This window comes from Brassica rapa, chromosome A01 (genome assembly GCF_000309985.2).
Source record: "Brassica rapa cultivar Chiifu-401-42 chromosome A01, CAAS_Brap_v3.01, whole genome shotgun sequence".
Lineage (NCBI taxonomy): Eukaryota > Viridiplantae > Streptophyta > Magnoliopsida > Brassicales > Brassicaceae > Brassica > Brassica rapa.
The window spans coordinates 26,432,139-26,447,888 of NC_024795.2; the positions used below are offsets into that span (position 1 = coordinate 26,432,139).

At 34.5% G+C, this 15,750-nt stretch overlaps 2 protein-coding genes, 1 long non-coding RNA gene and 1 pseudogene across 3 annotated transcripts; 2 read left to right on the forward strand and 2 right to left on the reverse strand.

The window, feature by feature from the left end:
- Window positions 1-732: 732 nt before the first annotated feature.
- Window positions 733-3,993, reverse strand: LOC103845838 (protein trichome birefringence-like 1). The gene is made up of 4 exons (XM_009122733.3): window positions 2,289-3,993; window positions 1,655-1,848; window positions 1,411-1,569; window positions 733-1,331 (listed from the first exon to the last, which is right to left on the reverse strand). Exons 1-4 carry the CDS (start codon window positions 3,153-3,155, stop codon window positions 962-964), a joined length of 1,590 nt encoding a protein of 529 aa, XP_009120981.1. The 5' UTR covers window positions 3,156-3,993; the 3' UTR covers window positions 733-961.
- Window positions 3,994-4,003: 10 nt separating this feature from the next.
- On the forward strand, window positions 4,004-6,874 carry LOC117128238. Its single transcript, XR_004451489.1, has 2 exons — window positions 4,004-5,680; window positions 5,769-6,874. It is a non-coding gene; the product is annotated as an uncharacterized LOC117128238 (long non-coding RNA).
- A 2,607-nt stretch (window positions 6,875-9,481) lies between these two features.
- On the forward strand, window positions 9,482-10,315 carry LOC103845847 (calcium load-activated calcium channel). Its single transcript, XM_009122744.3, has one exon. The coding sequence runs from the start codon at window positions 9,560-9,562 to the stop codon at window positions 10,145-10,147; it is 588 nt and encodes a 195-aa protein (XP_009120992.1). The 5' UTR covers window positions 9,482-9,559; the 3' UTR covers window positions 10,148-10,315.
- Window positions 10,185-15,322, reverse strand: LOC103846216 (annotated as a pseudogene).
- Window positions 15,323-15,750: the final 428 nt, after the last annotated feature.

Genomic DNA, 15,750 nt, shown 5'->3' on the forward strand with positions numbered 1-15,750 from the left:
TTGTGTTTGCGTGAAGAGAAAAGAAAAATTTAAACGATTTGGATCGAGAATTGCTCTGATACCATATAAGATTTGTATTGTGGAAAGCTTAAGTTTATTGATGTCTGCAGCTCTCTATTTATACAAGTCGAGATCATGTGATAGAGTCAAGTTGATCTTATCACATGCTCATAGTTATCTATAAGATAAATACAACAGTTATCTTAAACTATGATTATCTCTATAATGATACGTCATTATCCTAACACTTACCACACTGATTGTTCTTGCTTAATTATCACCAGGTTTGCCACTCTTGGTGGGTTTTATCGAGTTTTATCATGACCAACAGAGTCCATTGGATTGACAAATCAAAGCTTGTAAAGTTCATCTTGGACTGTCAGGTTTTTCTCAAACATTGGTTGATAAAACTCACATCTCTTTAGAGCCTTCCCTGAGTTTCAGGTGTAATTTGAATAAGATATGGAGAATGGACCTGACGATGCTGTTGATATCTTTCACACTTACTTTGGAGTTGCAGGTGACTAAAATTTGCGTCTCATTAGTACATACTGTTAAGGTCTTCAAAGCTAAAGAGAACTTAATGATCCAAAACTGGTGCAGGGCTGGAGTATCCTGGAGTCAAACCAAATTGATCCTGCCTATGCTTTGCCAGTCGATGTCATCAACCGGATTCTTTTAACCAAATGATTGCTTCCATTTCCGGTTCAGTTATGATTTGACAAACCTTACTATTAAATTGAGTAAAATAAAAATTAACCATTTACAATCTCAAACCTCTCCCATGAACATAGTTTACAACCAAGAAAAGTGATGAGCAAGGCAGTAATATGATTCTCATCTCTTACTTTCTCTATGCCTTTGAAAACATATAATTGCTTCTAAGTGTTTCTTTTCTTTTCATCCATTGAAAATATATATTGTGTATTTCATCTAAAACAAGAATATGATTCAACTCCTCCTATAGTAGCCCTTCAGGTTTCCGCCGTCTGTTGCCACGGAGCTGGTCGAGCTTTACCAGCATCTCGGCATAGAGAATCTCGTTCCAAGAATCAGGTACACCTGGGAGGCACCAGTGACTGCAGTCTTGGTACAACAACGGTGATTTGCTTTCTTCTGCAGTAAATTTCTGTTTCCTATAAACAGACGGGTGAGCATCCTTCCTGTAATCTGTTAACCTCGTGATGTTGAGATACGTGACCGGTGTCTTCATTCCCCTTAGAACTCTTTCAAGAATCTCCATCTTGGAAGGGTAAGGCATTAGGTATGCCTCGTTCTTGATCGGTTCTGTTTCATCATCGCACGCCCCTCCCGCATTCCATCGCCCACCACTGCATGCAACCAGACCAAACCCATTTATTTATTTTTTTAAACAGAATCTTAAGACTACCATGAAAGAACTGTACATACCTGAAATGTGACAGGGAGAATCCGCGGAAGAAGACAAGAGACTTCTTTGGATTCACATACTTATCAACCCATCGACCCCAAGTAGTCAATGCTTTTCTAAAAGCTTCATCAACGTTGAGTTTCGGGTAAACAGTGCTTCTTTCTTGAAAATAGTCCTCACTAATCAAAACCATCCAAACACCAAAAAGCCAATGAGACAAATCCTCCATATAAAAAAAATAAAAAATAGCTGACAGAACTCTACCCTTTGGATGTTATGTCATCAGTCCACCAAGCTCCGGTATTGAACACAAGTACATCCGCTCCTATGTACTGCTTTGATGAGCTTCCCATCATATCTAGACGCAAAGTTTCCTTCTTCGTCCCGTTCTTGTCCGTAACTTCCCATTCTCGAACCAAGAAAGGAGACGCAAAGAACTCCACAGTGCAATTATATTCCTATCATATCAACCACACAAATCAAGTCTCCAATAACAACTAGGTAGTCAAACTAGGCCTCGTTGATAACCGAACCGAACGAAAATTTTTGGTTAGTTTGGTTCAATTCGGCAAGCTTATAAAATACTTCGGTTTTCACTTCAGTAATTGGTTAGCTCGGGTTTTCCAAAAAAAAGCTAACTAAACTAATCAAAAATTCGAATCAAAATAACCGACAAACCGAATTAACCAAATTACCCCGAATTTAAAGAAATTTTAAACCAACATATAATTGAAACCAAAAACTTTGATTAGTTTCGGTAAAAGAAGTTGAAAAACCGAACTACCTAAACCGAACCAAACTCTGTTCGGTTCAGTTGGGCGATATTTTGGTCGAACCGAACGACCCAGCCCAAACTAGCCAAACCCGCAGGCCTCACCGAAACAGATTGCAAACTTACTTTGAAGACCAAAGTGTACTCAGCTTCCCGACGAAACTGATGCCTTCCATGAGCTTCAAAGACTTGTCTCTCATCTTTAACTGATCCTTTAAGAATACAAACCAAAGACTCCCACATGTTTCTATTCAGCGAGTCTCCAACGAACACGAGCCTTCTTCCTCTAATCATCTCCAGCAACTTGCCTCCGTTCAGCCTTGGTAAAGTGCATTCTTTAGGTTTCCACTTCAGTTTGTAAAACTCAACGTCTGGTCTTCCGTTGGTTAAACAGCTAAACTGTTCGTCGATGAGATTACACGTGCCGGGTTTGTAAAGCGGGTAGGATTCGTCTTTGACCCATTCTCCTTGGAAAAAATCGCAGTCCTTCAGAGACTTGATCTCTCGTTTAGCCCCTGACTTCCTACTTTGTTTTCTCATCGGAGAAGAAGCACTTGAATTCACGGACAGAGGTGCTTGTTTGTCCGAATTTCGAGCAGTGTTGTTGTTAGGACATAAGTGTACACTTGCATGAGACCGTGAAGCGTTGTTTCTAGAATGTGGGTTTGTTTCATTACCTAGGGGAGGCTCAAAGGTTGTGTTTATAACAGCCGGAGTGAGACTTTCCGGCGTGGTTGCTTGTAATGTGATGTTACTGGACGCTGAAGTCACGGCACTGACATTAGGGAGGATATAGGAAGAAACTGAATTAGAGATAGTGATGAGGGAAGGGGCGAAGGCTAAGTAAACAGTGAAGGCAACAAAGGTTATGACGAAGGCGTAGACAAAAGTTATGATCGTTTTTCTTGGTTTCATGGCGGAGAAGAAGCTTTTCATTTCAGAGATGGCTGCGCCGCCGAATGTAGGCACGTGCTTGACGGAGTCCGTGGCCATGGGCGAGAGGAAGGTGCTCAGTTTTTTTTTTGTTTGGCACGTGAAGAGTCTCTCTGTTGTCAGAGAGAGAGAGAGAGAGAGAGAGAGACAGAGAGAGATTATGAAGATTGAACTTTAAGGAGTTAGGAGAGAAGGCAACGTGTGTGTTCGGTAAAGTGTTGAGTGTTTCTGTTGTTATATTACACCCTTTGTATTTGGAGTAAACTACGAGAAGGCAATTGTTTTTTGTTAGGTGGACGCAGGTTTAGAATGTTGAGATTGTGCCTTTTCTACATTTGGAATGTTGTGATTGTTATCTTTAAAAGCATTTTCTGGAATGGAATGGTGACCAAAAAACAGATAGGAACAAAGGGGGCTTATGATTTAAGAGAATTCTAGTTTTTGTTCAAATCTCCTCTTAGTATTTATAAAAGTTCTATCAAATCCACTCTTATTGAATTAATCATTTATTAAAACTCTTTCGAATCTCTCCTTACTGGAAAACAAAGATTTCACTCATAATCTACTAATAATAGCAATCCTCATTAATTCCAAAGGTTGTGAATCTCACTTATATTGAAAGGTTGTATCTTTTGAAAAAGATGTGTAAAGGGTTGTGTCTTTTCTAAAAGTTCTATGTTGTAAGGTTGTGTCTTTTCTAAAAATTGTTTAAAAGTTGTGACTATTCATAAGTATTTTTTAAAAAGTGAAAAGTTGTGAGTATTAGAAGAATGCAACTATTCAGATTGAAGGGATGTGACTATTCAAATAGATTTTAAAAATCTATAAATAGTCTCCGCCATGCATTTTTCAATTATAAGTCTCTTCCACTGATTTTAATGGTAGTAAACCGAGATCTAAATGTATTAAAAACAAAAGTAAATAAAAAGAGAAAACAACCAGTGCTAGGATCAATGTCAGCCGGAAATCAAAAAAATTGTTTAACAATTGGCTGAAAATAGCCAGTTGAGAGCGAAGAGATGCGTATTAGTGAGAGTGATATATGATGATTTGATGGTGCAAAAAGAATTGTGAAAAAACACAATTATAAAGAATTCAACACAATTATTATTTTCTTCAGATATACAGGATTTGTGGAAAGATGCTCGGTGAATTTTTTTGTTAAATTTTTGGTACAATTAATTTTCCTAGGATGGATTATATTCTCATAAGGCCTGGAAACAGTGGAGGGAGAATCATCGGAATTCTCTCGCTAAAGCTTTTCTCGCTAATTTGTAAGTTAAATTGATTATGATTGTCAGTTCCTTCTTGAAACATGAAATCATATTTCCCTTTTATAAATTTCAGTCTCTTGAATCTCCCGGTTAAAATATCATCAAATGGTTTCATGAGGACAACACATGTTCTAATATTTCAACGGTTATGAGTAAATTAATATAGTAGTGGGTTGGGGAGACAGAAAATGAGGATGGAGATTAACATAACAAACAGAAAAGAGGATGGCGGTGGTGGTGAAAACAGACATGAAAATTCTTAGAGAGAGACGGTTATTTCCAGAACAAAAGAAATCCATGGTAAGTGAAGGAGAAAAAAGAACAATGATGACGGGAAGTAGGGAAGTCATAAAGAATGAATATATAAATTTGTTAAGATTTAAGAACTATTATTTTGAGAGGGTCGTATCTTTTCAAAAATGCAACGTTTCAAAAATGCAACGTTTCAAAAACAAGACACCGTTAGATATAAGAATTATTATTTTGAGAGGGTCGTGTCTCTTCAGAAGCAATGTTTCAAAAATGCAACGTTTCAAAAAGAAAAAGACATCGTTTAGATATAATAACGGATGACATCATATACTAAATGAAACTTAAATAATATCCACTAGATTACATAACCGCAATAATCTCAACCGTCCGATTTCAATTTTATTTTGCTATAAAAAATGTTGATGTCATCAAACACAGAATGTGGAGTTTGCTATTATGTATAGATATCTTTTAAAAAGTGAAAAGTTGTGACTATTATTATAAGTATAATTTTAAAATAACTACTGTTATAAATTTTTAACCTTCTTTCTTTACCGTTAAACCATTCAGGAAACAAAGCATATATAAGGTTGCTTTTGCAGATTTATAGGTATTTGCTAGCTACCTACTGGGCAAATGACGAAAGCGAAAGCGTACGCAAAGCTCTTCAAATCAAGAAGGTATATAAGACTGTTCATTTCAAAGAGTTTAGTAAAGAAGCGCTGTCAAGTTTTTTAAGAAGATCTATAATTGTAGTAGAGCATAGGGAGATGGATACGATGTAATTTGGATATTCCTTACAGTAACGACATTATAAGTAATGTACCTTACCATATGGATAATAGCATCAATGGCTATCGTTCTCTCATCTTCAGGTCAGAGTTTTTTTCTCCCACCAAGATTCAAAATCTTTATGTAAATATTTGTGTGGTTTTGTGTGAACATTGGTGATCACGATATGACAGTACCTTACATTGGGACTCAAGCTTGGATAAGATCTCTCAACTATTCGGTTATTGATAACTGGAGACCATGGATGATCAATAATCAACTCGCTGGGTATTAAACTGATTTTTTGTTTTTGGTTCGTGTTTATTTGTTTTTATTAGAGAGTCACCTTGAAACCAACCTTGCTTCTTCTTGGCAGATATACAAGAAGTTATGCAAATAAAATGACATTTGCTACTATCAAAGCAAGTTTTTCTTACTTCTTTTTTAAATTTTCTATACATAATAGGAAACCTGTTTTTTTGTTAACTGATAATATCATCATTTTTTATAGGAAAAAAAAGATATATCTAACTGTTAGATTTGCTTTATTTTATAATAATCTAATGGTTAAAAATTAGATTTCCTTTAAATAGATGACATCATCATTTATTAAACCAAAGAACGCTTTTGCCTTTCTCGAATCAATGCATTCCTTCAAATCAAAACGGCTTAAACCTCTTCCAAAGACACCTCTTTGAAAACATTTATACATCGAAGATTCCAACTTTTACATCTGATATTTTATTTCTTCTAAATAGTCTATTAATTTATTTATTTTTGTGAAGAGAGATCTGTTAAGCTACTATTAATCATCGGTCATCCCATTTTACAAATACTTTTTCAAAGAATAATCTATCTACCATATTAGTAACTTTGACATCACATCTGATACAAGGTTTAATGATATGTCAAATTATATACGTACAACGCATATATGATCCTATTTTTTTATAAAAATATATGATCCATTTTGTTATCTATCAAATAAATAGACATTTATGATGTTTTTCGAATTGATGTTACGTACATTTTTATTCGTGCATGAGTTTGATACGAGTGATATTTATTTTGTGAATCTCTGATAATAATTAAATAAGAAATAATTGTTAGAGATTTAAGTGAATCTTTGAGACTGTTTAAGTGGAGTATGTTGTCTTAGTGAATAGTTACAATTGGTTAGATGATGCAACTGTTAGTGTTGAACCATTACATTCTTTGATGATAAAAAAATTACAATTATTAGTGATTATTGTTTTTAGTTGTGAACTGTTGCAACTTTTGGTGTTAACCAGTGTAACCCTTAGTTAAACCTTTGCAAAGGTTGATTGTCAACTATTGCAATCCTTAGTCATATATATAAATAGTTGTCGAAAATGACAAATAACAACCACAATAAACACCAAATAAAATTAGAAAATCACAACAATCACAAATAAACTAAAAAAGAAAGAGATTCATTATTTAGATCATCAAAGATCACTACATGAAATTGCCTTTGTTTTTAAATTTTTTATCAAAATATATGAAATTGGCTTTTCATTTATTTTCATATATATATATATACACTCTTATAAAGAATTTAAAAAAAATTATCTTCAAAAATTATTGTAATTTTATTTGTATTGTATTTTTTACAAAATGAGTTACCGTGCGATATCGCACGGGTTCTTTTCCTAGTATTTATCAAGAGTTATTGGAAATTATTAGATAATCTTCTATATATTAAAAGATAAGCATTACAACATTTTAACTATAACACGTGTCATCACTATAATGTTTCTTAAAGTCTCTAAAGAAATATTTTGGTCTATTAAACATGTATTATATACTTCTACTTAGAATAACCATGAAATTAATTAACAATATATAATTATTGTTTTTTTTTTCTTAAATAAAATTTACGGAATTACCAAACGTGACTAAAATATATATTTGACAATTAATAATTTTAATAATAAAGACTTGACAACAATTCACATATCTTCATTATTTTTTAATGTTATAGTATTAAAATAAATTAAACAATCATATTAACCATATAATAAAAAATAGATTTTTCGTATATATTATATTTTGAATGTTTAAAAACGACTATAAATAATGAAAATTGTTAAAACTCTCACACTGAAAATTTTATGATCTATAGTTTAAATTTTTTATTATAATAAAATATAAATGATCATAAAAACCATACGAGTAAACTAACATTTAATAGATATTCAAATTAATACATATATAGGCTTATGAATAATATAATTATGGTTATACGGACAAAGTTCATATTCAACAATTATTAGAATATATACATTTTACTCCACACATGTGAGTGGATAATCACCTAGTTGATTTTACATACAAAATCCACTAGAAACAAATACCATCTAATGAGATGGTACTTCAAAATAAATAAATCATCGAATTCGCTCTACTTGCATTATAATGAACTAACGCAAAACGAAGCCTCTAGAATTTTTTTTTTCTTCTTGAAACGCTTTGTCTGTTAAGTTTTTCCATTCCTTCTCATATTTCCATTTCTAAATTTTAGATTTGTCTGTTAAGTTTTTTTTTTAGTTGTAACTATGATAACACTATTGTTCTATTGGGTTGAATTCAATTATCAGGATTTCAATCCGGATTTAGGTTCATTGATTAAAAGAAGGAAAAAAATATTTGCTAACTACCTGAAGTATTAGTCATTCACATGGTTAACCATGCAAACTAAACTAATGTATACCTAGCTACGCGAATTATATATTATGCATGATAACATATCTCATTAACATCATAAGTTTAATTTCGTTCATCCAAAAATTGATGTAAATGTTAGAAACCGTTTAAATATCTCGTTTCATCAATTAAAATATGACCGACCCGGCCGTAATTTAACTAAATGAGATTTTGACCCACATTTTAAAAGTGTAAGAATATTTTTAACATAATTGATTTTACAAAATCAATATGTTTTAACATTTTTTTATAAGTAGTGTTTTAACATTTTTATTTTTGTGTATATGAAAATATATTATTATATTATTTTTATTTATATTAAATATGAAAATTCTATAAGATATTATGTAATTTTGTTTTTAAATTATTTTAATCCATTTTCTTATGAAATTTTAATAAAAAATATGTAATTCATTTGATTAATTGTCTGATATATACTTATTTGATACATTTTAAAATGTATGCAATTTTTTTTTATGAATATATAAATAAAATAATTCATTAGTTATTTAATTTTATATCAAACAAATAAAATGTTAGAGTCAGTAATTTGACATGAAATAAGTTTTATAATAAAAAAATGATCAAATAAGTATATTCCACACAATTAATCAAATAAATTACAAAAATTTTATTAAGAGTTAATAAGAAAACATATTAAAATAATTGAAAACCAAAATTAAATAATATCTTATGTAACTTTCATATTTAGTTAAATTACCGCCATGTACATCATATTTTAATTAATAAAAACATAAGATTTAAACGGTTTCTAAAATCTACATCAATTTTTAGATGAATGAAAATAAATTCGTGATGTTAACTATGTAGCATCATTAAGTTGAGGGATGAAATTAAAAAAAAAACACTCACATATTTATTTTGGGATTTATAAGTGAAACGAGTTTTATTCTAATTTTTTGTTCTCTTTTCATTTCAATTTCCAAAGTTTTCTCCATTTTCCACTTTATTATTTACTCTCTTTTACTCCACATTTTTCTAATCAAAACCCAAATAAACTCTGATTCAAATCAAACCTAGAAAAAATAATCTAGTACATAAAACCCATACAACTAATGAGTTTGGTACAAACTTACCAATCTTTTTTTCCCTTGCTTCTTCTTTTCTGTGAGTAAAAACATACATCTGCATGATTACAAGTTTACACTATTTGATGTGCACCACAGTGTTTATGCTAATGTTAAAAATTGTAATTTGGGTTTTGCATAGCAAGGAATAAAAAAAACAGCTGGGGTAAATTCTAATAATTCGAAAGGTATTGGTTACAAGTAAAATTAAAAAGTATTTCTAGAAGTCCCCCAAACTTTTCCTTATTTACTTATTGTACCCTCTATTGACTTTTATTTTACCCAATTCCTAATCAGATCTCCACAGTGAGAGAGAGAGAACAGAAGCGAAAGCAGAAGAAACTAAATCCCAATGGCGACGACGATCCCACTCTTCGCCTCCTTCAAGTACGCCGACAGCTTAACCGTCGTCGGCATCTCCTTCTGCACGGCGCTAGTCTGCGAAGCCATCTCGTGGATCCTAATCTACCGCACCACCTCCTACAAATCCCTAAAATACTCAATCGACAAAGCCGCCAAGAAGCTCGAGACGATGAAGACCGAGAACCCTTCCTCCAAGCTCACCGTCAAGAAATCGAAGACCAAGAAGATGGACCGCGTCGAGACGAGCCTCAAGGAGTCGAGCCGAGATCTGTCCCTCTTCAAGTTCAAATCCGGCGCCGTCGTGGCCCTCGTCCTCTTCGTCGTCTTCGGGCTGTTGAACTCGCTCTTCGAAGGTAAGGTCGTCGCGAAGCTCCCGTTCCATCCGATCGCGATCGTGAAGAAGATGAGTCACAGGGGGTTGAAGGGAGATGATGCGACGGATTGTTCCATGGCGTTTTTGTATTTGTTGTGTTCGATTAGTATAAGGACGAATCTTCAGAAGTTTCTAGGGTTTTCTCCGCCGCGTGGCGCTGCTGGTGCTGGTTTGTTCCCCATGCCTGATCCCAAGACTAACTGACTGATCTGTTAGTATTGATCATTGTTCTATCCTTTTGTTTTTTTTTAATTCTTCGGAATAAGAAACAATTTAAAGTTGTGATGATTATGTATTTGTTTGGATTCGTCTTTGTTAAATTTGTGGCGTCGTCTGTCTCTGATACAGTAACAGAATGAGCTTCTTGTGATCTTCTCAGCTTAGAAACAAGAATACACATGCTAGCGAGCTCGTTCTCTAGATATGTTTCTCTATGTTTTGAGTCTTTTTCAAGCTCGGCTTCTCTTTGATCTTTATCAACGAATGCGGCTTCGTATGTTAGTTCACGGTCTTTGCTCATTCTTAGTTCTCTCTTCAGCTCCGTCGTTGACGAGTTGTCTTGTTCTTGTTTCTTTAGAAGGCTCTATCTTCTTCCGTTGTTCCTGTTTTATTATTAGGTTGGGGGATTGGGTACTGTGGGTTGATAGCTCAGCTGATAGTTTCCTGTTGTGATTCATTAGCTTTGCAACTTCTTCGGATAATGCCTTGAGCTCGACTGCGGCTGCTGATGCAAGGCTTTTTGCGTATGAGCTCTCTTCTGCGAGTTTCCTGTTACGGTGTTCTAGTTGCTCCTTAGATTCGTTTAGTTCCTTAGTTTTCAGTTTCAGCTCTTCGATTTTCGTTTCCTTTCAAGTCGGAATGCACAGAGACTTTAGTTTGAGAATCGTGTAGCTATTAAGCTTGAAAATTGGTGAAAGACGTGAAATAAAATGTATATAGAGAGACCTGTGCTAGTTCCAGGGAATTAGAGAGGTGCTGCTTTAGGTTCGCAACTTCTTCTTGCAGTACTTGACAGTCACTTGTCTGCAGAAAATACTTAACCAGCTAATCAATTCTACTGCACATTACAAAGCTAGTTTGAAGCTTTCCCAAAGACATACAAAACAGAGGAGATAGATTAAGACAAAGCCTATGACCTTTTGATTGAGTTGTTCATGAATGATGCGACTATCTGCAGTTTCAACCTGCAATCAAGATGAATGGATGAGACAAAACGTAGAGCATATGATTTGGCTTCATCGTTGATATAGTTTGGCCTTTGACCACTCTAATATTTGCAGATAAACAAACTTCATAGGGTGTGAACAGAGATTATATTGAGCTAAGAGGAATTATATCATCCAATCAATAGCACAACTATCTCTAGGCATAAACATAAACAATTCGATCACCTCGAGTTCAAAAGATTCCTCATTAAGTTGATCCCTCAGCTCAGCAACTGCCTGAAGAGACGATAATAATCACTTGAGAAATGAACAAAAAAGAAAAAGAAGCCATTGCATGATACATGGCAGAGGGAAGCCTACCTGCAGGATGTCAGATTTATCCAATGCCTCATGTGATGTCATAACATAATCCAAGATTTGTTTCTCCAAGGTGGCAATCTGGTCATTCTTTGCCTTGATGTCATCATGTAGGGCATTAATCTCCTCCTAAAGTAACAAGAGAACCAAGAAGGTGAATACTTGGTAGATTTAAAACACAGGTAGATAAATATCATCAACAGAGTGATTATATTACTTTAGTCTCTTCATTTTGAGGGGACTTCGCAACTTCATCTGACAACCTTTTCAACGAACTTGACTGCAACGCCGCCTCCTCCAATAAAATCTTTTTATGTTCCCTCATAAGATCCAACTCATCGATATTGCTAGTCTGGGAACAAGAGCACATAGGAATGATTTAGTTACTTTGGCGCCATTACAGCTGTGAAAGTATCTCTTATGTACCTCCAGAGTCTCCATGTCTTCAGGAGCTTCTCTGTCTTCTCTAGACTCTGAGAGTTGTTCCTTCCATCAAAGGCCATCCTTCTGAAAGTCTTGATTCTGTATAAAGATAACTTCCTCCCCCTTGAGGAGTCGATGGCGTGCTGTTGGATTTTACCACACTCGACTGCTCGCTAGCACTTGAACTGTTATCCCTTTTCTGATAGGTAAAAGTAAGTTCGGATCAACAAAGGGGACCAGAGAATAATCAAAAGAAGAAACTGCACCTAAGAGGAGACAAGGCTGTGTGCTGATTTCTACTATTACTCATACCATTATTCTTTAAACAAAAAGTCAGACATTTGTATACCTTTAACAACCCATGCTTCCGAGTCTTCTTTTCTTCTCTACATGGAACATCTCTAATCTCAGCACTTCCCTCCACAGGAACATATATATCAATGTCCTCATCGTCCATTAAGTCCTTCCTCTTGTATGGTAGGTAAGCAAGCTACACACAAACATTATCAACAAAGATTAACCAAAAAAAACTAGAAATTTCGTGTACTTGCTCCAGGGAACCATCCTAAGAGGAGACCGTGTAAACAATTTATACTATTCAAGCTATATCAGTGATTCTACCTCTTCTTCCTCAAATGAATGTCTCCTCCGAGGATTAAAGCGATGAGCTAAGCGATATGTTTAGTAGACACCAAAATAAATTTTGTCAACTGTTGGATTCGACTCAAGAGAGCTGCTTTAGCTTCTTCTTCCTCTTCTTCGAGCTGGATTGCGGCTTGACCTGACCATCTTCTAGCTTCTATTATCACGTTATATAGCCAAAAAAAGGAAACAACAAAATTACTACAGATTCTCTCAAATGCGTGATTGTAACTAAAACACAATGACACAAAATGTCCCCCTACTTGTCTAATCCAACGTATAAGTGAGTTTTCAACAATTATCAGTTCATATTAAACTTTTATCACTGACAGGAAAATGCATGAATGACAATTAAAAAGAAGATTTTAAGTTTTCAAGATTGGAACTCTATTCAGAAAAAAAAAACATCCCTTAATCACTACAAAAGTATAAATGGGGATGGAAGGTATCTTTCGAGCATACCTTCTGGTTCAGGAGAATAGTATCATGTGCACCCATATCCTTCAGTGGGGGAACTGGTACAATGTCCTGTTTAAGCTGTTCCAACTCCTCCCTCAGTCGCCGAATCTCATGTTGGTACTTCTTGATTAGTGATTTCTCATCAGTTATCTGCAGTTTTGTAGTGTTAGTACCAAAAAAATAAAGGCAGGTAGAAGATATGCGAGTAAAGCCTTGTTTTGTTCGGGTTGAATCTCAATATGCTTTGCACGATGAGCAAATTTCAATGTGTTGTGTGTTTCTTCCGAACTTCTTGATGCAGGAGTTACTGTACAAATGAGCTACCATATCCACAAAGGGACAACTAATCAGTAAAGTACATAACTAGCAAAGTATGTGCTTAAGGTTATCAAGATGTTTTTAATCATGTTGTGGATTTCATAAGAAAGGGGATTGAGAACAGATCTAAAAGGACTTACAGATACTCGGCCATGACCACTCAGTGAGGAGTGAAGGATCCTAGTTAGCTTAGAGTCTCTGTATGGTACATGCGAAGCCTTCACATCCCTGAGCTTTCATATCACCTACAACATCACAAAAGTACTATCTGAATTGACTCCAAAACCTATTGTTGACTAAGAGAAAAATGTGTGGTAAGAAAAAACTCACAGTTTCTAAAGTCAGCAAACTTTTATTTATATATGATCCTTCCTTGCGTCTTAAGCCACTAGTTTCAACCTTTGAACTCTCGGAACCTGCCAGATCAACGAGGTTCTGCAAATATGAGAGAAATTATGGGTAGTTAGTTCTCCAGCTGCTATAAGTGAAAGCGCATGAGCAGGGGATAAAATAACTTCCTCTTTAATCCCTTCTACAAAAGTTCCCTGGAATCAACAAAAATGGGTTCCATTAAAAAAAAATTGAATAAAAAGCCATGAGAAGCTCATTATACAATTCTCATTTCAAATGATAATTAGGAGGACGAGGATCAACCTCAAATGTGCTTGAAAGCAATGTGACATAGAGCATTGCAATGAAACAAAGGGCCACATATGAACATTCTAATAGCAGAGTCCTCATAATGGAACCAATATATATTTTCAGGTACCAAATAGCCTAACCATGGTTCCCAATAAAAAATTCTATGATAAGCGATGTAATCACAACAAATATATTACGAGTCAACAAGAGAAGTAGTTGCATGTATCAAAAGGTGATCTGAAAGTGAGTCACATACCTGTTTGTCTTCTCTGATCCTCAAATTGTGTCCTGCTGGATTCAATAAATCATTGACAACCTGAAATAAGGTGGACCTTAAAGATAGTAATCTCAAAGGAAAATTATTTCTATCACTCTCTGCTACTATTGAAAATGAATATAAAGCAGACAAGACAATAGGTAAATAACAGCAACTCATTTTAAAGTTCCAAGTAGGAGATACGCAGGAGAAACTCTCGATTTGGTGTCTGTAAAAGATTAATATGTCAGGCTGCTAGTACTTAAGCCAAGGAATCTGGACGAACCAATATCCTACAAAAGTACCTCTTGGATAATGCTGAAAGCATCTTTCACTGCTAACGGTATAATACCAGGAGATCTCTGGTCACCCTGACATTTGAACCCAAAAATCAACCAAAACTATCAGATAATATTAATCGTAAGTCATGGACATTCTAAAGTTAAATGCAAACATGGTTTCAAGTTTTCAACAGTAGGGTGTGTTGTAATCAAACGGTATTAGGGAATCTTACATGCATCGTGTGAGTCTTTCCACTGCTTGTCACTCCATATGCAAAAATTGTCCCTGTAGTGGATTAACATTGATGTCATTATATTCAAATCAACTGTTCTGAAGAATAACACACTAAGAACAGTCTTTCAACAAATAATCTGTGACAAAAAAAAATACAAAATAGACTTATCATTAAAACTGGTCACTTCATACCGTTAATCCCCTCCATAGCTCCATTAACAACTTGGTGTGCATTAACATCGTAGACATTGCGTGTTGTGGTCGTAGGTCCAAAGAAACGATCTGCCAGAAAGAGAATCAATCATTAACAGATTGAAAGACAACTTCAAGAAAACAACATGGGAAATCCAAATATCAAAAAAAAAAAAAGAATATCCAATTTAATCTTAGTCCTCCTATTTTAAGACATGATTACAAGTGAAAATGAATATCACATAAGAACAATACTATTTGTGCTTAGTTTTGTTGTTTTTGAGTGATGTGTTCACCATGCCACTAATTAAATTGTTAAAGACTAACCATAGGCATAAGCTATTGTCGGAATATTCTCATTTCTTACGATTGTTTCCCCATCTGCATACCATGCAACCTCCTCCCCATTGCGGATTTCCCTTGGACTACGTCAAGGAAAAAATATATGTCAAATTCACAGAACAAACATCAACCTTATATTTGCAAGCATATACAAGTATTTCACTCTTCAAAGGTCTTGCCATTACTGAATGAATTCCCGGATTGGAAGACTCAATTCCACTCTTATCATAACATTAAAGGAGCAAAACTTATTGCAAAAAGTGTGATCCAGGAGGATTTTTTTCAATCTTATATTGCTAGAGGATATCCATGTTGGCTTAGTTACCTATTTTGTTAGGTCAATATTTCTACCTCTCTTTGTCTCTTTTGATTGAAGATGATCCTTGTAGAACCTTTGTTCTGTTATCCTTCTATAAAATTCTAGCGTTTAAAAAAAAATTATTTTCTAACATCGACTTTGGCAGTTGATGGCAAGGATTTTGTTTTATTTTATT